Here is a 20681-nt window from a genome sequence, read left to right as displayed (position 1 = left end):
TTCTTTTTATTTTCCAATTTTTATTTATTTTTCACAAATTAAAAAAAACAAAAAACCAAATGGCACCCACAAAATGCGTGTAAAGAGACTAGTACATATACCTTGTTGCTTCAAGAATATGTTCTATTGTTCTAGTTGTGGAACAAACATATGCGTGAATATTGTTCTATGGTTCGTGGATATGATCTCTTGTTTCCAAATTATCTTGGTGGCATGATAGGTAACCCTATAAAATATATACCTTGCGCCAAAGGAGAAAAACTACAACATATGCCTGTGGTGGAAGAAAACACCCATCATATTATTCAAACCATCAATAAAAATAAGTTGGTTTTAAATCACTTTCATCTTGACTAGTGTTTAGTTTTTTTTGTTCAAAGAAAGGGAAATGAAGCAGTTTCGTCCTCTATTTCTATTACACTAATCATAGCACAATTGGACGACAAAAATATTTAAGTATGTACATGCATGAATAAGGACAGGATTGATGAAACATATATGAAGAGGAACTCGTAAAATGATTTTTCAAAGACTATATATATGCTCATGGAAATGAAATCTCTATGTTAGCCATTTATATCCACTCTTAATTTCTCATAAACCTAGTGATATCTTTTTTTTTTTTTAAATAATCATTCTTCTTTTAAAAATAGAGAAAAACAAAAGAAAGCTTACAACTTCAAACTCCAAACCCACTAACAACCCCAACCCTCTAGATGAAGCGCAATAGGAGAAGATGAAGGAAAGAATATGAATAATATTTTTGTTCTTATTCTTCTAAATATATGACTGTTAAATCATTTTAAGATATCATTGGCCATAAACTTTCTTATTGTTACTTTTTTTTTTTTTATCAAATAGAACTTCATTAATAATAATGAACTGCATACATAGAATGATGGAACAATACTTTGCAACAAACAACTAGTAGTTGCTGCAAAGAAATGATCACACTAGACTTCACACTGGAAATCTATACTGACACTGATGAAGCCAACTAAGCCCCGACTCCAAACAAAGTAAAGCGATACTAGTAGTAACCTTGAGAAATGGTAAGCATGAAAGCGATACTATTATTATTAAACAAATAAAATAAATTTGTCCATTTTCGGGGTCTCAATGGGGCGTGAAATCCTTTGAATTTTTGTACAAAATAAAAGTTTAATCAAAATGAATATTAATCAAAGAATTTATAGAACAAATCACACTCTTACCGCTAAACTGTACGAGCTACGGTCCGGCTATAGAATAAAAATAAATCAATATTTTCAATCCTTAATTGTATTAGTGTTTCGTAAATACTAGACAAAAGGCCCGCGCGGTGCTTCGGGTATACTATTTATATGGTTAAATTTACATGAAACTACGTTATAAATATATTACATACCAAAATGAGTGTATAATGTTTAGTTGTCCCAAAAATCTGGTGCCTTTGCCAGATTCCAAATCTGGTATCTTAGCCAGATTTCCAAAAATACATATGCCAACCAAGTAGTTGTTTATGTACATTTTGCAAAAAATGGTTAGGCTTGGCCAAAACATGTCTAGGCTGGTAACTATTTACATTAAGTCTTCGGATGAGTCTTCAAGTGAATCTGTAGAGATGTCGCCCCTACAACAGAAGAAAGTAATGTAAGAGTTGTATATCTTAAATTCTATGATTAGTGTAAACATTATAAGAGGAAGTAACTGTGCTCACGTTTTCAGATTTTTGCTTGGATATAGTTTTCGAAAGTTGCTTGCCAGATGATTGAATGTTCCTTTTTTTGTTGTTGTTCCAACTTCGTCGGGTGTTGAGCTTGAGGGCTGGATGTTGTCGGGTGTTGAGCTTGAGGGCTGAATTCTCTGTGTTGGAGTGAGTGCGTGTATATCTTCATGGATTCCCTTGACAATCACATTTTGTGCAGTGCCTATTTCGAGTTCCAGCAGTTTGATTTGTCTCTCTGTTTGGAGAATTTCTGGTGGTAGTATATTTGAATTGTCATGATTTTTGTTGAGGATGTGACCCTCACATGTGGCACCAAATTCCCCTTTATGATGGCTGATGCCTCATCAGTTTCATCATTTATCAATGCAATTACCATAAATCTGCATAAAACAAAAGTACATGATATCAGGCACAAAAAGAAAAGAGAAAAAGAAGAACTTCCAACAGAGAGGATGTTTGTTAAGAAAGAAGTAACAGAGAACAAAGAATTGATACTGAACAGTCTAAACACATGCAAGTCGAACCACATGCTTATATGCCTATTATTTCTGTACCAGATACTAACAGTAAAAATGGCAGATTATCCTTGATTAGTTATATGCCTATCTAACAATTCATGGCAGCTCTGCAATAACAACAGCCAAGTAATTCACACCACCATCTCTCTCACTAAGCTCACCAATCACCTCCTTACTTACTCACCAATCAACTCCTTATAATTCATGACAACTATATACTTTGACAGAACCTAAAGTTTTTTGCTCAAGTATGTAATCAGATAAAGCTGATAATTAATCTCAACGTCTATATAAGATAAAGACAAAGCACAGTACTTTATAATTAATCTCAATGTCAGTGTACTTCATCCTACAAACAAATAAAACTGTTTTATCAACAATTTCAAGGAGTTTTTGTAGAATTAGTCTTGAAGGGGTGAATGAATTTTAGATGGATCTAATTGTAGAAATGAATGATGAGTTGTTGATCCCAACGGGGGTGCCCTGGTGAGCGAACAATTGTTGAATGAATTGGGATGGTGATCCACCATCCATCAGACCTGGATTTCTGGTTCCCAATCCTAAACAGCATATTAATATCAGAGAAAATTGTGGTGACTTTATGTGGTGAACTGCTCGCTTTCATTTTATTGTTCTAAATTTTCTCTCTCAAATTTTTGTTCCCGAAGGATTCTATAGGGAATCAAACATCTCTGCTAATTCTAAGGTGTTCTACTGTTTTCAGAAAACCAAGCCAACTTAGAGACGTAGTCTGTAAGTTCAAGGACCAATAATAGGCTTAGAGTCCCTAAACTTCTCCCAAATCAAATGTAAAAGAGAGTTTCAGATATCATGGAAACCGATAAGGCATAGGACACCAAACTGACCATGAAAACTCAGGTTTCTAGAAGCAGGTTAAAAAGAGAAATGGCCAAAGGCAATGAAAACACTTTGATACGCCGGACCTCAAGAACTGTCAAACTTGCATTCTGTTTAGGATAGGAGAATCTAGATGAAATGTAGTATCAAAATAACGGATACGCCTAATCCTAATAAAGTTTCAATCTTAATACAGACACGAATTGGCTCAATAGTTCTTGAACTTCTTCATTTCTACAACCAAAAAAAAAAAAAAAAAAATTGAAAATGTCGAACTTCAGCCTACACCTATGAACTATAAGTGTTTAGAAACCTGCAGTATAAACCCTCTTTTTACCCCCTTATGGTTTACTTGTGGTTAGCAGTCATAAGTATTCCACAAAGATGAAATCTGCACCCTTCTTAACCTGGAATTTCAATTCTAATAACTTGGTTAAGAAGGGTGCAGATTTCATCTTTGATCTGCATTCTCATATTAATTTGGCAATCTCATGCAGCCATAATGAAAACAGGTTAAAAACGACATCAAAACCTAAAAAACAACAATGAAATCCCTATATCTAGGCATTCAAGATTGAAAATATCTAAAGTTCTTTGCTTGAGCATATAATCAGAAAGAACCAAACGAACCAAACATTAATCTCAATATCAAAGAGAAAGAACGGAGAGATTGGAAATTTTGGACTGTAGAATCTGCATTTAAATGTGTACCCAGAGATGGCCAAACATTTAACTTCCTTGACAATGAATTATTGTCTAGCCTTGATTGAGCTTACAGAATTATAGTACTTGTTATCTAATATTCAGTACTCTATTCTGGAATTTTGTCCTATTATCTATTAACTATGCTAGTAGTTTTGTGCAGACTTGGTTGTGTACAACTTTCCTAGAACTGTAAGAAATAGTATCACATAAATTGAATGCTTAAGTTTTCCAGTATATGCAAATGCTAGCTATATTCTTCTGTAGGTACCCAATGCAGGAGTCAATTTAACAGTATCTCTGGCCAAGATTATGCAAACTTGATTAACTAACCCTGCAATCTCATGGTTCCCTGAAGCTATTCATTCAATTTGAAAACACTACTTCTACTTGCATAATTTTAATTGATTTGCTTTTTTTTTTTTTTTTTTTTCATTTACATCTGCTTTCACTAATTGATTTACTTTTGTACTACATGTTTGAGATAACAGATGATTACATTTGGAAAGGTATGAATGCTGTTTTATTTGTTACAAACATGACCTGTAATTATTTAGTGTATATTGTCTCACTATGTTGTAATTGATTTGTATGCAGGTTTTCTGCCAAAAAAAAAAAAAAAAAAGCAAACAAAATTGCAATGCATGTCCAATGAGAGGAGAGTGTAGACACTTCACAACTGTTTTTGCAAGGTTCGCACTAATCTGTCATAAGTACAGATATACTTTTGCCACTGTGATGACATATAAACCTACTATAATGGAAGCAGTGAGGTTTAATTATACTCAATAAGCAGATACTGAAAGACAAACTGAAACTGTTGCTCACCTGAAACAAATAGTGCATGAGAATGGAAGAACATATTAACCCTTTGGCAGTGACTCATCTGCTTCAACACATAGATCAGGTCGAACCCAACTTACACAAACAACAGGCTTCCACTGTGTCCATACAGTAAAACGGGTTCAGCATCTTCATCAACCCTACTTGAGCCCATAATATTATCAACCTCTATCACCTGAAATCATGTCAAGAGTTAAAAAGGAGCATGAAAACATTAATCTCATTGCTCAGCTTATCCCAAACTATTACATACTAAATTTCCAAACTATACCATATTAGATCTGCTTAGAAAACACATTTCACTTCTCTGGAATAACGGCGAGAAGAAGAAAGAAGAAGGGACCAAGGCGGTGGAGTTACTGTCAATGCGACAGCTCATAGCAAGAGCTAGATCGACACATGTCTGAGGTAAGCATGTAAAATAGAAGAGAACCAAGGGCAAAAAAGTCACTTCACTGTTCATTTCGTTTGTCCTCTTCTCGTTTGCGTTTTAGTATATTTAGAATGTGATTAAACTACACGTACAAGTACATGGTACGCATGAAAGATATCATCTAATAGATCCATAAATTGTCAGGACCGGTTCTAGGACTCCATATTCCACAATAAAAACAAATTATTTGATCGAGTCAGACCAAAAAAAAAAAAAAAATTATTTGATCGAGTCAGACCGGCCACATGCATATACTGTAGTTTTTCTTCTTTTGTTGTTGAAACCTACGTTGCTCCAACTCGTTTGCTGGCGTCCACTAATTCCATCCTAAATACTCCAAATCATCCCAGACACCTCGCATGAGTGAATACGTCGGAGCTGACGTCACCCGATGCAGAGACTTGGGACAAACTAGGTCAATTAATTAGCAAATGATTAAATGGGAGTGCAATTTTGAGAGCGCAGAAGAATTAATTACAAGCGGAGGAAAATAAAAGTAATAACAATATAGCATAAGCCAAAAGGACCACATTGTTTTGGTCATTATATTGAAGATTTCACACACTGAGCTATCCATTATCTGATTGATTAGTATTAGATGGCTCAAAATTCGTCCTCATTATATTGGTGGTTGTCTGTTTCATGGAATTAGAAAAAAGTTCTTTTTGTAGAAGCTGGCAAGTGAGAAGATGAACACTGGAAAGAGTAAGGAGACAAGAGCCCATATGAGATGAGCATTTTGGATCTTATTGGTTTTCATAAAGCTTTGGGCCTTTGAACAGTACGATAAGAAAAAAGGAAAAAAGAAAAGAAAAAGAAGAAATGTCATATCTGTTGTGCGGAATCGTAACAAACACAATATTGATATGGAACTAGATGAGCAACTGAACAACGAAAAAGAAAACAAACACAGGAACACGAGAATTTATAGTGGTTCACTCAATCAATGTGATTGAGTTACGTCCACTTTCGGAGCCGGCGAGAAATTCTACTAATATAATCAATTGGAGAAAATACAATTAGAGTTTGAGAATAAATCTCAATACACCAATATAATAGTTAACTCTCTCTCTCTCTCTCTGCAATACTGGCGGCAGCAGCATATATATATATATCCTAGTTAACCTAGGCATGCATATATATCCTAATTAACATAGGTTTATTGCCAACGTCATCTTCACAATGGGTTTCTCAACTTTTTGTCCACCTATTCAATTAAAGCCAATATTCAATAATCTCCACCTTGACTTTACTTGATGTAAATTCTCCAAAGTAGAACTTCAAAATACAATCGCCGCTCCGACATCCCCGTAGGGAATTTCAAATTCTACAAACACCAATCAAGTTCAAGCAACTTGCTCAATGGAACCGACTTTGTCAACATATCAGCAGGATTATCTGCAATTCCAATTTTGAGGAGTTGAACATCACCATCCTCCACCAACTGACGAATCTTGTGAAATTTGACATTGATATGTTTAGTACGAGCACGAGTAACTTGGTTCTCTGCTAAATGAATAGCACTTTGACTGTCACAAAAAATATTCACATATTCTTGAATAATTCCTAAGTCCTCAAGCAAACCACGAAGCCAAACTGCTTCTTTTGCACCCTCTGTTACTGCCATATATTCAGCTTATGTAGTCGACAAAGCAATTGTAGATTGTAAATTTGACTTCCAACTCACCGATCCATTAGCAAGAGTAAACACATAAGCTGTAGTAGATCAACACTTATCCAAATCACCTGTGAAATCAGAGTCCACATATCCAACAACACACTGACTCGTCTTATCCTGCTGAAAAACCAATCCAACATCCACAGTACCAAGAATATACCGTAGAATCCACTTCACTGCTTGCCAATGACCTTTACCTGGGTTATGCATATATCTGCTCACCACACTTAAGGCCTTTGAAATATCCAGTCTAGTACACACTATACAACATATCAAGCTACCAACAGCACTAGCATAAGGAACTTTGGCCATATATTTCATATCATCATCTGTGCTAGGAGACATAATAGATTTAAGCTTAAAGTGAGAAGCAAGAGGTGTACTTACAGGTTTAGATTTATCATTCATGCCAAACCGATGTAGTACCTTCTTCAAATATTGCTTCTGTGACAAACAAACTTTGCCTCTTGATATCTCTTTCAATTTCCATGCCCAAAATCTTTTTAGTTTCTCCCAAGTCCTTCATCTCAAATTCACCACTCAATTGTGATTTCAATTTATTTATCTCCACCTTGCTTTTAGATGCAATTAACATATCATCAACATATAAGAGCAAATAAATGAAGGTCCCATCTTGTAGCTTGCGAAAATAAACACATAGATCATAAAGACTCCGAGTGTACTTCTGACCGAACATAAATTTATCAAACCGCTTGTACCACTGCCTTGGAGATTGTTTCAAACCATACAATGATTTATGCAGTTTGCAGACCCAATTTTCTTTACCAGCAATTTTAAATCCTTCTGGTTGAGTCATATATATCTCTTCTTTTAATTCACCATGTAAGAAAGCAGTTTTTACATCAAGCTGTGCTAACTCCAGATCAAACTGTGCAACCAATGCCAATAAAATATGAATAGAATAACGCTTAACAACATGAGAAAATACCTCATTGTAGTCAATTCCTTCTTTTTGTGCGTAGCCTTTAGTTACCAATCTAGCCTTATACCGTGATCCTTCTTTTTTAGCAAACACCCACTTCCAACCAATTGCTCTCTTCCCATGCGGTAACTGAACCAACTCCCATGTTTTATTCTTGTGAAGAGACTTCATCTCCTCACCCATAGCTTTTTCCCACTCTACACAATCTGCATGTATGACAGCTTTTTCATAAGTAGTAGGAATTTCTTCTTCAGTAACTGGAAGTGCATAAGTCACCATATCATTAAGCCAAGCTGGTTTTTGAGCATTCATTTTTCCCTTTGTAGTTGCAATTGGTCCATCTTGCTGTGTAGGCTCTTGGGTTGGAGCCTCTACTTCAACACTCATGTCCTCAATATTTGAATCATCTGAATCAACAGTAGGACTCATTGGATCAATTGGAGTTTCAACAATTTTTTCTTTAACTCCACCTGCTGCAAACTCTCTATGGTCATTCTCTACTCTTCAGAATCTTTCTGCTTGTTCTGATCAACCATAATAGCCTCATCAAAAGTCATATCTCTGCTTACAACAACTTTCTTCACATCCGGACACCAGAGCCTGAATCATTTAACACCCTCATTAAATCCCAAGAATATAGTTTTCTTGGCCCTTGGATCAAGCTTGCTTTCCCTGACATGAAAATAAGCAGGACAACAAAAAATATGTAAATAGTGATAATCAGTAGCAGGTTTACCAGACCATACCTCCATGGGAGTTTTTCCCTCAAGTGCAGCAGTAGGTAACCTATTAATGAGATGGCTTGCATACACAACTGCCTCCACTTTAGCCACCCGGTGAAGAACGGGTATGGGGTTTTAATACAAAAGGCCTCGGCCCAAATTTTTTTGCCTAATCCAGCATTAGACAACATACACCGAATTTTCTCCAATAAAGTCCGATTCATGCGCTCTGCCACCCCATTATGTTGTGGTGTCTCTCTAACTGTGAAGTGTCTCACAATGCCTTCATCTTGACATAGTTTCAAGAACGGATCAGATTTGTACTCACCACCATTATTCGACTGGTCTGAGTCTCAATCATCTTCTTCCACTTCACAAATATATCTAAGACTTCATCTTTATGCTTCATGGTGTACACCCATACTCTTCTAGAGAAGTCATCAACAAAAGAGACATAATAATGCTTACCTCCCAAAGATGCAGTTTTGGTAGGTCCCCATACATCAGTGTGAACATAATCTAGAGTACCTTTAGTCTGATGAACTGCGGTGCCAAATTTAACTCTAGTCTGTTTTCCCAAGACACAGTGTCCACAAAATTCTAATTTTCCGGTCTTTGCACCTTTCAATAGACCTTGCTTCACTAATCCCTGCATTGCTTTCTCACCAGCATGTCCAAGACGCATATGCCATAATTTTGTATTGTTGCATCATCATCATCTGTAGTCTTAGATATTGTTGTTTCACCTGTCACTGTGCTTCCTTGTAGAAAATACAAATTTTTGAACTTTTCACCTCTCATCATCACAAGTGAACCAGAGACAACTTTAGCAACCCCACTTTTCAATGTAATTGTGTGCCATTTTGATTCTAAAGTTCCCAAAGAGATAAGATTTTTCTTGAAATTTGGAACATACCGGACATTAGTTAATTTTCTGACTACTCCATCATGCATCTTGAGATGAATTGTACCAATCCCTCTTGTTCTGCAATGACTGTTGTCTCCCATCAAAACTACTCCACCATTCAACTCCTTGAAAGTAGAGAACAATTCCCTATTAGGACACATCAATGTTCTAAAAAACGGCCTAGGCGGCGCTTAGGCGCTGGGCGTCGAGTCACCGTATAGGCTAGGCAAGAGTGGTAGGTTTTTGGCTCCTCGGCGGTCGCCTAGGCGGCTAGGCGTTGGGCGCTAGGCTTTTCTCGTTATACGACGGCTCGAGTTGCATAGTAAAGGAGGGTCCAGGCACGGAGGAGTGAGTTACCGACTCAGACGCGGCTGAAGATTATGGAGGCTTTCTTGGTGGCCGTGGTGGGATGCGGCGGCTTGTCAGTGCAGAGGTTTGGGATGTCTTCGAAGGAGGAGAACGAGAACATTGAGGTCAGCGATGATGTGTCATGAATCTGAATGATTTGCTCCACGTCCGCCATATTTGGATTTCAAGCTTGATTTCCAGAAACACCCATATAGAACAATTGAAATCTGGTGAATTGGGTAACACAGAACCAGAGAAATAACAAATTGTGCTTTAAGTTTGTTTTTTGGTGTTTGAAATTTCAATGAGCACTGCATAGATTGAAACTTAATGATGAGAGAAACAGAATATGGATTGGGTTTTTCTTTAATTGTGATATGGGGTTTTGGGTTTTGGTTTTAGAGCGAAGGCGTTGAGATTGAAAATTGAAAGAGCGCACTACAAAGAACTGAGCTTTCCACAGAGATAATGATATAGTTAATTTAGTTGAGACTTACGACAGCTGATATGAAGGAGGAGAACGAGAACATTGAGGTCAGCGATGATGTGTCATGAATCTGAATGATTTGCTCCACGTCCGCCATATTTGGATTTCAAGCTTGATTTCCAGAAACACCCATATAGAACAATTGAAATCTGGTGAATTGGGTAACACAGAACCAGAGAAATAACAAATTGTGCTTTAAGTTTGTTTTTTGGTGTTTGAAATTTCAATGAGCACTGCATGGATTGAAACTTAATGATGAGAGAAACAGAATATGGATTGGGTTTTTCTTTAATTGTGATATGGGGTTTTGGGTTTTGGTTTTAGAGCGAAGGCGTTGAGATTGAAAATTGAAAGAGCGCACTACAAAGAACTGAGCTTTCCACAGAGATAATGAAATAGTTAATTTAGTTGAGACTTACGACAGCTGATATGTTGGTGTTTGCGTTTTTGGCTTAGGTCTAACTGGAGATGGGAGGTTCTGAATGTGGGATGATTGGTACTTATCTAATTGTTAAATTCTTAAATACCCTTTTCTCTATTTTAATAATTTTGATTAATTTTAAATAATTGTTGGACGTTAAATATTTGGGAAAAATTCACCAACGGTGTCTAGACACTTAGGGGACTTTCAAAATGATACCTGAACTTACAAAGTTGTCAATGTGATACCTGGACTCATATTTTCGTATCAACGTAGTACCTACGATCAAATTCCGTCACGACTCCGTTAAATTGTGCACGTGAGGCCGAAAAAGAGGGCAAAAAGACCGATTTACCCTCAATTTTTTTTTTTTTATTTCTTTCTTTCTACTTTTTTATTTCTTTCTTTCTTCTTCTTCTTCTTCTTCGGAGTTCTTCCCCGACGGCGCGAGTACGCCTTATTGTTGGACTGGTGTTGTGCTTGGGTTGTATGTGCTAGGTTCAGTGTTCAATTCATGGTGTTGAGGGCTCCAATGGCGGCCTGGAGAGGTTGTTTCGTTGTGGGAGATGAAGGTAAGTGGGTCGAAGGGCTGAGAGGAGTATGGGATCAGAGAGGAGTATGGGACGACAACCACTGCATCCACCGTGAACCACCAACCCCTCCGCAACACCACCAGCGTCAGATCCCCCTCACCAGCACAACCCCACCAGCCAGTCCACGAGCGCCACCGTCGACCCACGAACCGAACGACCATGGATCCACGAACAGGAGACGAAGACAATCAACAGAGGACCGCCGACGAACCACCTCCAACCGGCGCAAAAACGCCACCCCAACCGACACAGATCCAACGCAGGAAGCACACCATCCGCCACAGACCCAGAAGCAGGACCACCGAACCGGAAACGAGGGAGAGAAGAAGGAGCGAAACCATGACCGGCGAGGAGGAAATCGAGATCGATCTGCCCCGTCACCGACCGCCAACCCAGAGCCGATCCTCGCCAGAGAACCAAGCAGCACGCCCGGGCCAACCTCCTCTCCCGGGCCGGAACGCAGCGGCGATTCCGATCGATTCCATCAAATCGCCAGCGATTTTTCGATCGTCTTTAGAACCCAGAAAAATCGCTGTCTCTTCTGCATAACCAGAGGGAAGAAAAAGTTGAAAAAGAAAAACAAGAAAGAAAGAAAAAGAAAGAAAGAAAGAAAGAAAAAAAAAATAAAGAATAAAAATATAATAAAAAAATATTTTTGAGGGTAAATTAGTCTTTTACTCTTATTTTGTGCCTCACGTGCCGGACTCGTGCCTCTAGATAACTGTTCCGTGACGGAATTTGATCGTAGGTACTACGTTGATACGAAAATATGAGTCCAGGTATCACATTGACAACTTTGTAAGTTCAGGTATCATTTTGAAAGTCCCCTAAGTGTCTAGACACCGTTGGTGAATTTTTCCCTAAATATTTTTAATTATATATAACTATATGTCATAAAAATAATTAAAAATTTTAAAAATAAAAAACCGCCTAGTCCCCGCCTAAGCTCCAGTCTAGTCCCTTAGGCGCTAGGCCCTGAGTCACCGCCCAACTAGCGCCTACCGTTTTTTAGAACATTGGGACACATATGATGTGAACAACCTGAATCCATAATCCACTTGTCATAATAACCAACTACAGATGAACTAGCCAAAGCAAACTCAATCTCATCTTCTTCAAAATCTTCAAAAGCTGATGAACAACTCAAAACAAAATCAAAGTCGTCATCTTCATCATTTCTTACAACATTCACTTCAGAATCCTTCTTGTCTCTGTTCTTCAACTTAGGACAATCTTTCTTCTAATGACATTTGTTGCGACAAAAAGCACACTCATCTTTTGCAGGAAATGTACTTATTGACTTGGAACGAGATTTACCTCTTTTTCCAATAGGTTTTTTCTCATCAGATTTGCCATTTACTACAAGTGCTTCACATGACACATTCTGAAGTTGCTTCTCTTTCTTTCGACACTCATTATTTATCAATGAATTAGACACATCATCAAATTTCACATCATTCTTTCCATGCAACAAAGTTGTAATCAAATGCTCATACTCGTCAGGAAGAGAATTTAGCAAACACAAAGATTTATCCTCATCACTAATTTGTACATCCAAATTAGCCAAATCTGCAAGTATCTTATTGAAATCACTGATGTGTTCAGACACAAAAACACCATGTCGATAATTAAATCGAAAAAGCCGCATCTTCAGGTGAAACCGATTTCAGCACTTTTGATCATATATTGGTCTTCTAATTTCTTCCACAACTCTTTTGCAGAAGTTTCTTTCATGACAAAGAATTTCTAATCTTTAGCAAGTCACATTCTGATAGAACCACAAGCCCACTTGTTAATTCTCTGCAGGTTTATCTTCTAGAGCTATATCCAATTCTTGTTGACACAAGACATCCATCATCTCACATTGCCACATGCCAAAATTGTTGGTCCCATTAAACTTTTCAACTTCAAATTTGGCATTACCAATTGATGGCCTGGTAATCGACCAACGCGAAGAACCTGAAGACTTAGCCCCTTTCTTTTTCTCGTCAACCATAGTTTCCAATCAATGAATCAACTCCCAATTCAGAACCAGAGCTTTGATACCAGTTTGTTGTGCGGAAGCGTAACAAATACAATATTGATATGGAACTAGATGAGCAACTGAACAACGAAAAATAAAGCAAGCACAAGAACACGAGAATTTATAGTGGTTTACTCAATCAATGTGATTGAGCTACGAACACTTTCGGAGCCGGCGAGAAATTCTACTTTAATCAATTGAAGAGAATACAATTAGAGTTTGAGAATAAACTCTCTACCCAAAATCCCAATACACCAATAACCTAGTTAACTCTCTCTCTCTGCAATACTGGCGGCAACAACATATCTATATATATATATATATATATATATATATATATCCTAGTTAACCTAGGCATGCATATATATCCTAATTAACATAGGTTTCTTGCCAAAGTCATCTTCACAATGGGCTTCTCAACTTTTTGTCCACCTATTCAATTAAAGCCAATATTCAATAATATCTCTAAAAGAAATTAGAATCCACCGTGTGACAGGTTGATACATTGATAAGTCAAATATTGTCTTATTCAAGGATGATTAGTTCTATAATTAAAATAAGTTAGAATCGAAAAGATATTTAGTTTCGGAGAGGAGTGAATTACAGTTTTTTAGAAATTGATATCCACCATTAGAAACTGCTTACTGATTGGAACAATGAATAGAGAGAAATTTCTGGATACAATATTAATACAAAAGAGCAGGAATGAATGAGGCTAGGAAGTGTACGGGGCCCATAATTGCCTAATTGTTAATATTTATCGACTCTTATTTTTATATGTTATTGTTAATACTGAATATTTGATATATATTCAAGTAAATCAAGAATATGTGTCTGACCCAAACTCTAGGTTACTCGACCTAGTTGTAATAGGGTTTTGAATTAGAGATATTTATAGATATCCGATTAATTGTACGATTATTTTTCCTTGTACAACTCTGATTCTATGTCTTGTAATCTTCTATATAAAGAGGCCCCTATTATCAATGAAATGACGACTCAATTCTCTCTCAATTCAGTTTTCCTTAAACAGTATAGAATTTTTTGTTGAACATCACAACCCGATACCCTGAATTGTCACATTTTTCAAGTTATCAATGATTTACTTTTCACTAATTAAGAAGAGACAAACATGTTTAGCTTCATGGATATTTTTATTGTAAAGTGGTAATTGGAATGGAGGGAGTGAAGGATTCCCATTCCCACAGGCCCCAACTGTGGTATCCCACCTAATTACCCAAAATGGTAATTACTGAAATTTACTGCAATCCCAGGTAATAAAGATGCCATATTAAGGTCTGGTTTCCACTGTCAGAAAAGGGCCGAGTATATAACAGTGTCACAGGCCCATTTGGGATCAGTACTGATCCAAAACAGGTCTCGAACAAGAAGAGGGGGGTTTTTATTTCCAGCTTCTAGGGTTTTACGCTCTCTTTCCGTTTCCAGCTAAATCATGAGGTAATCATCTCTTCTCTCTTCTCTGCAACTTGTTACGATTTCACCATCTGATTGCGTATCTGTATTTGATTCTAGTATTTTCATTTTCAAATTTCGCTACTCTGTATGATCTCCAGTGCTGTATATGAATCGTAAAGTTGCTTGTTTTTATTGAATGTTCTTGATTCGTGTTGGGCTGGTCCCTAAAAGAAGCATAGGAGTGTGATTTTGATTCGATTGTGAAGCTTTGGTATTTTGTGTTCTTCACCAAATTGAGCATGGATATTTTGCCCTTGTGGATTTCTTGCTACTATGTTGTGATCCGTGCTTTAATTTGTTGCAGTCGTTATCCTGAGGTGAAGTGGGCCCAGAGGGAGGACAAGGTTTTCCTTACTGTGCTTCTGCCCGATGCCAAGGACGCTAAGGTTAAGCTTGAGCCTGAAGGTGTTTTCATCTTCTCTGCTAGTGCCGGTGCAGAGAATCACCAATATGAGCTCAAACTCGACCTTTTCGACAAGGTTAATGTAGAGGTGAGAAGTGAGGATTACTTTATACGATGGATTTTGATGCTTTCTTATTCAGTTGCATGACATTTTTTCCATCATCGTCGTGTTATAGGAAAGCAAAATAAGTATTGGAGTGAGGAGTATTGTCTGTATTGTGGAGAAGGCAGAGAAAGTTTGGTGGAGTAAGCTACTGAAAGGAAGTGGGAAGACGCCGCATTATGTCAAAGTAGATTGGGACAAATGGGTGGACGAAGACGAGGATCCTCGTATGCAACACACTAAACCTGTTCCGTTTATTAGATTTTTTTTTTTTAAAAATTTGACTAAGCTGGGTTGTATCATGTAATTAATTTCTACCACTTCTTGTTTCTCAGCAGCAGCAGGTGCTGATGACATGGGTATGGGAGGCATGGATTTCTCGGTTAGTATATGTTAAATTGGGGGACATTTCAACTTCTGAATTGGTGTCTTGTATTGGTTCATGGTTCTAACTCGTCACACATTCTGCAGAAATTTGGTGGCATGGGAGGTGATGATGCAATGGGAGGGATGGGTGGACTGGGTGGTATGGGTGGAATGGGTGGTATGGGTGGTATGGGCGGAATGGGTGGTATGGGCGGGATGGATTTCTCGGTCAGTATATGAGCTTAGAGATTCTTCATTTTCTGAAGTAGTTTCAATCATCAGATCATTGTTCTAATTCTTAAACTGTATGCTGCAGAAACTTGCTGGCATGGGAGGTGAAGGTGGAATGGGTGGGATGGATTTCTCGGTTAGTATATTTTGACTTGTTGTATGTTCCACTATCTGAATTAGTGTTCAATTACCAGTTCAATTGTTCTAACTCACTTACGCTGTAGAAATTTGCTGGCATGGGAGGTGATGGTGCAATGGGCGACTTTGATGATAGTGATGATGGTAAGAGGAGGTCTATTAGCTTAATCATAAATTTCTTTGTGGCAAATTGAGAATATCATAGGAAGTATATGTCTGGAATTTAAAACACCAGTTCTACCATGGCTTCTTTAAGGCAACTCCCAAGGTCTGATGTGCCCTGTAATTTTCTGGTGCGTCACTTGGGGAACTAGCCTGACATCTTCCAAATTCACTATCTTCCATAACCAAGTCATGTTTTATAAAACATAGATTTCTAGCAAACATATGTAAAGTAGTTATCCTTCAAAGGTCAGTTTACTGGGATTTTGGAGCATATCCATTGCATACATAGAGCTGCAAAAAAGGTATACTCCAAGTGTATATGGTTTGTGTTAGCATATCTATAATCTGACATCAAATTCTGCAACAAGTTGATTGTCAGTTTTTCTATTAGAACGGAATGCATAAGCATAACTACCAATGAGATTAGGTTTTGACATTAGATCTGTTAAAAGAAGCTTAAATATGAAAATTGGATTTAGTTGACAGGATCTGATACTCACTACCAGGATATGTAGGTGATTATTTTCTTGTTTGGTTGCAAGTATGTGTATTACACTATTATGTGTTGGCTATCTTTTGTACTTGATGAAGGTTCAGTGAGGACTGAGGAGTGTTGATCAGCATTACAGCTTTGTTAGTCACAAGTTGTTAATACGTTGTCAAGAGCTTTTAAGTGTAAAGCAGGGCAAGGAGATGACTTCTATGTGGCTTAGGTTTAGACGTTTGAGTGTCTAGAAATTTGGAGTTTGGTTAAGAATTACTTGCAACATATTGGTATTCTTGGAAAGTCTTATTCTTTTCCTCGCCGGTGGTCAAGTTAATGCTATACATACTTTTCTATAGGGGTTTATAAATTGCTTGAAGTTATCTCACTTGTTTACAAAGATGTGAATGAAATAGTTGCTGAAATTTTGGTTGTGTCCTTCTATTGTAGACCAAGAAGTGTCCAAGCCAGGAGATTCGGATGCTGGCAAGAGTGAAGCTGATTCCGCAGGAGAGAAAAAGGAAGCTACAACGAGCATATGATTTCTGCGTTTGTTTTTTTTTTGGGTTGGTTTACATTACTGATGCCCGCTTGATGGTTGAAGCCAGTGGTTTTTCCAGCATTAGTTACTGTGCGTGTTTGATCTAACTATGTGAAGCTATTCTACTAGATCATGGTTATAGACTGACAGATGCTTATGTATGTGAACTATGGATTTTACAAGTCATTTCTTTATCTCTTTAGATTGATCGATATCTGTCAACCTCTTAAATGATCTGTTAAAGCCTTGTTTAAAAAGCATAATGAAACCGATAGAAAGTAAAATGATCAACACTAGTTCAAGGCTCATGACCGAAGTCTGCAGTCAGCCCTATCTCTCAGCAATCACATTGACAAGGCGTGGATGATGATCTTTGGTTGGTTACTGGGAAGCTGACAAGTTCAATCAAACTATCAAGCTCATAAGTGCTTCTGCATTAGCTGCTAGTAAATAGATTCTTAAGAAGAAATAGCTGCGACATGATATCAAGCTCCTGGATGATTCTGTAATTTCGTAAACAATTAGAGTAGGACATACCACTGCAATAACTTAACAACCAAAGCTGAGATTGAGGAATATACCGTCCAAGAACTTGAAGAAAATATCTGATACTTGATTCAGTAATTTAAAAAAAAAAAGAAAAAAGAATGGGGAATGAGTAGGAGTCACTCCAATTGCGGGTAATAAAGACAAAATAAAGTCGTGGAAGAATGATGACTCGTACGCTTTGCTCTCAGTCTATTTAACAGCGAGTCATAGACGGTTCGGCCTATATAACCATTTGAGTGGCTCCCTCAGTTAGGTCACAACGCACCAAGAGGGTTTTATTTCCAGCTTCTAGGGTTTTTCACTTTCTTTCTCTTTTCCCCTAAATCAATCATGAGGTACATCTCTTCTCTCTTCTCTCTTGTTCTGATTTCACAATTTCACAATCTGATTATTGCGTTTGTGCGATTGATTCTCTTCTTTTCGTATTCAATTTTACTTTTCCCGTCTTACCATCAACTGCTCTCTGTGTGAATCGTAAAGTTGCTTCTTTGTGTTGAATGTTGTTAATTCGTGTTGGGCTGTGTACCCAAATAACATAGAAATGTGATTCCGGTTCGATTTTGAAGTTTTGATTGTGAATTTCTCAGTCGTCATCCTGAGGTGAAGTGGGCCCAGAGGGAGGACAAGGTCTTCCTTACTGTGCTTCTGCCCGATGCCAAGGACGCCAAGGTTAAGCTTGAGCCTGAAGGAGTTTTCATCTTCTCCGCTAGTGCCGGCGCCGGGAATAACCACTATGAGCTGAAACTCGACCTTTTCGATAAGGTTGATGTAGAGGTATGAGTTCTAGTTTGTGTGATGGGATATTGTTTTGAAATGTCGGGTTGTTGTTCTGCTGTATGATATGCTTGTTTGTCATTTCGTGTTGTAGGAAAGCAAAATAAGTATTGGAGTGAGGAGTATAGTCTGTATTGTGGAGAAGGCAGAGAAAGTTTGGTGGAGTAAGCTATTGAAAGGAGATGGGAAGACACCGCATTATGTCAAAGTAGATTGGGACAAATGGGTTGACGAAGACGAGGATCCTCGTATGTAAACATCATATAGCTGTTCTTTATTTTATTGTCACTATTTTTAATTTTGACTCATTTTGGTTGTTTTCTGTAATTAATTTTTACCACTTGTTGTTTCTCAGCAGCAGCAGGTGCTGATGACATGGGTATGGGAGGCATGGATTTCTCGGTTAGTACACACTAGCTTACAGGCATTTCAACTTCTGAATTAGTTTTTTGTAATGGTTCGTTGTTCTAATTCTAACTGTGACCTGCAGAAATTTGGTGGCATGGGAGGTGATGATGCAATGGGAGGGATGGGCGGACTTGGTGGGATGGGCGGAATGGGCGGAATGGGCGGCATGGGTGGAATGGGCGGCATGGATTTTTCTGTGAGTATATATTAGCTTATGGGATTTTTTATATTTTGAATTAGTTTCATTTATCAGATCAGTTCTAACTGTAACTGTAATCTGCAGAAACTTGCTGGCATGGGAGGTGAAGGTGGAATGGGTGGGATGGATTTTTCGGTGAGTATAATAGCTCATGAGTTTTTTTTTTAATGTTTATTTATTTATTTTGAAATAGTTTCATTTATCAGATCATTGTTTTGACTCTTAACTGTAATCTGCAGAAACTTGCTGGCATGGGAGGTGAAGGTGGAATGGGTGGGATGGATTTCTCGGTTAGTATATATTGACTTGTTTTATTTTCCACTATCAGAATTGGTGTTCAATTACTTTACCAGTTCAATTGGTCTAACTCACTTATCCTGTAGAAACTTGCTGGCATGGGAGGTGATGGTGCAATGGGTGACTTTGATGATAGTGATGATGGTAAGAAGACTATTAGCTTAATGATGAGTTGAGTACATGATAGGGTGTATATATTTACTATTTACTACTAGATCAGATTCTAATTTTTGTTTACCAAAAGTTTTTACATCATCGAAAACTTAAAATGTGAAGCATGGCAGTGAAATGACTCCTACTACTTGGGCATTCCTTAGGTTATGTCTAGAAAATTGGTATTTGACTTTCATAATATTTCATACTTTCAAAGGAGTTCCCATGTGTTTTCACACAAGTGCTATACATAATTACCTATCGTAGGGTCTTATAAAATTTCTTAAGTTTGTCTTGTATGATGTTACAAATGTGAGAATAAACTAGATGCTGAAAATTGGCTCATTCTTTTTCATTGTAGATCAAGAAGTTTCCAAGCCAGGAGAACCGGATGCTGCCAAGAGTGAAGCTGATCCCTCAGGGGAGAAAAAGGAAGCTGCATCAAGCACATGATTTCGTATTGGTTAACATTAGTGGTGCGGTCAACAAACAATGGCATTTCGGCTTTTTGGTTAAGGAGTGGTTTTTCCTGCCTTAGAAGCTAGATCATGCTCTAGACCTCTGACAGATGTATTTTAGTTATTTGTTTCAATTTCCATGGAGTTGAGCTATGGATATCTATTGTTTTTATCAAGTCCATTCCTTTTTCCCCTTTTTCAGCTGTTGAGATTGATGGATATGTCATATTTGTTTACACATCTGAATTTGGATCATCTGTTGCTGAAAGTAAAACGTTGCAAAAGAGACTGTTCTACTTTCAATATGATTCGGATAATTATAATTGGTTGTTCTTATTTTGTGAGGAATTTGAACGAAGATCAATTGTGAAATAAGTTGATTTTTTGATAAAGGCTAAGCAGGAAACTATGAAGAAAGAAGAGATTGGCCAAAATGGAGTTATCATCCGTTGTTTGATTTGCTTCATCCTCCTCTTAAGTATTTGATTCTTCTACATCGTTACAAGCTTGAGCTTCATATTTCACCCTGGCCCTGAATAAGTCTCTGAAAGCGCTCGTAGATGTAAAGGGGGGCCGTCGAAGAGCCAGCGCTACCAATGGTAGTGGAGGCCGAAGAGGCAGCATTACCGATCAAGCAATGAAGGAGAGCCATGGATATAAGGTTGATCAGTGTCGGAGAGGACAACAATGGCGATGGATGAGCTGGACAAGCCCGCAGGCCTTTGGGCTCTCCTTTGAAGAGACCTTTTCGT

The 20681-nt window shown here is 37.7% G+C and overlaps 2 protein-coding genes and 1 long non-coding RNA gene across 10 annotated transcripts; 2 read left to right on the top strand and 1 right to left on the bottom strand.

Annotated features, from left to right (window-relative positions):
- Positions 1–1312: 1312 nt before the first annotated feature.
- Positions 1313–4991, bottom strand: LOC133741405 (uncharacterized). The gene is made up of 4 exons (XR_009861887.1): positions 4901–4991; positions 4615–4804; positions 1700–2088; positions 1313–1612 (listed from the first exon to the last, which is right to left on the bottom strand). It is a non-coding gene; the product is annotated as an uncharacterized LOC133741405 (long non-coding RNA).
- A 9488-nt stretch (positions 4992–14479) lies between these two features.
- On the top strand, positions 14480–17299 carry LOC133740103 (uncharacterized protein OsI_027940-like). The gene is made up of 8 exons (XM_062167966.1): positions 14480–14642; positions 14965–15151; positions 15240–15393; positions 15502–15548; positions 15638–15760; positions 15849–15899; positions 15988–16045; positions 17001–17299. The coding sequence occupies exons 1-8, from the start codon at positions 14638–14640 to the stop codon at positions 17090–17092; spliced, it is 717 nt and encodes a 238-aa protein (XP_062023950.1). The 5' UTR covers positions 14480–14637; the 3' UTR covers positions 17093–17299.
- A 515-nt stretch (positions 17300–17814) lies between these two features.
- LOC133740102 (uncharacterized protein OsI_027940-like) lies at positions 17815–20130 on the top strand. Of its 8 annotated transcripts, none has more exons than XM_062167959.1 (9): positions 17815–17975; positions 18228–18414; positions 18509–18662; positions 18773–18816; positions 18905–19018; positions 19106–19156; positions 19261–19311; positions 19405–19462; positions 19833–20130. In XM_062167959.1, the coding sequence occupies exons 1-9, from the start codon at positions 17971–17973 to the stop codon at positions 19922–19924; spliced, it is 756 nt and encodes a 251-aa protein (XP_062023943.1). In that variant the 5' UTR covers positions 17815–17970; the 3' UTR covers positions 19925–20130. The 8 variants fall into 8 exon arrangements, with proteins under 8 accessions (XP_062023943.1, XP_062023942.1, XP_062023941.1 ...); XM_062167958.1 differs by having other exon boundaries at positions 18770–18816; XM_062167957.1 differs by having other exon boundaries at positions 18767–18816.
- The last annotated feature ends 551 nt before the right edge of the window (positions 20131–20681 follow it).

Source organism: Rosa rugosa, chromosome 3 (genome assembly GCF_958449725.1).
Source record: "Rosa rugosa chromosome 3, drRosRugo1.1, whole genome shotgun sequence".
NCBI classification, from domain to species: Eukaryota; Viridiplantae; Streptophyta; class Magnoliopsida; order Rosales; family Rosaceae; genus Rosa; species Rosa rugosa.
This window is presented reverse-complemented; position numbering and strand designations above follow the sequence as displayed.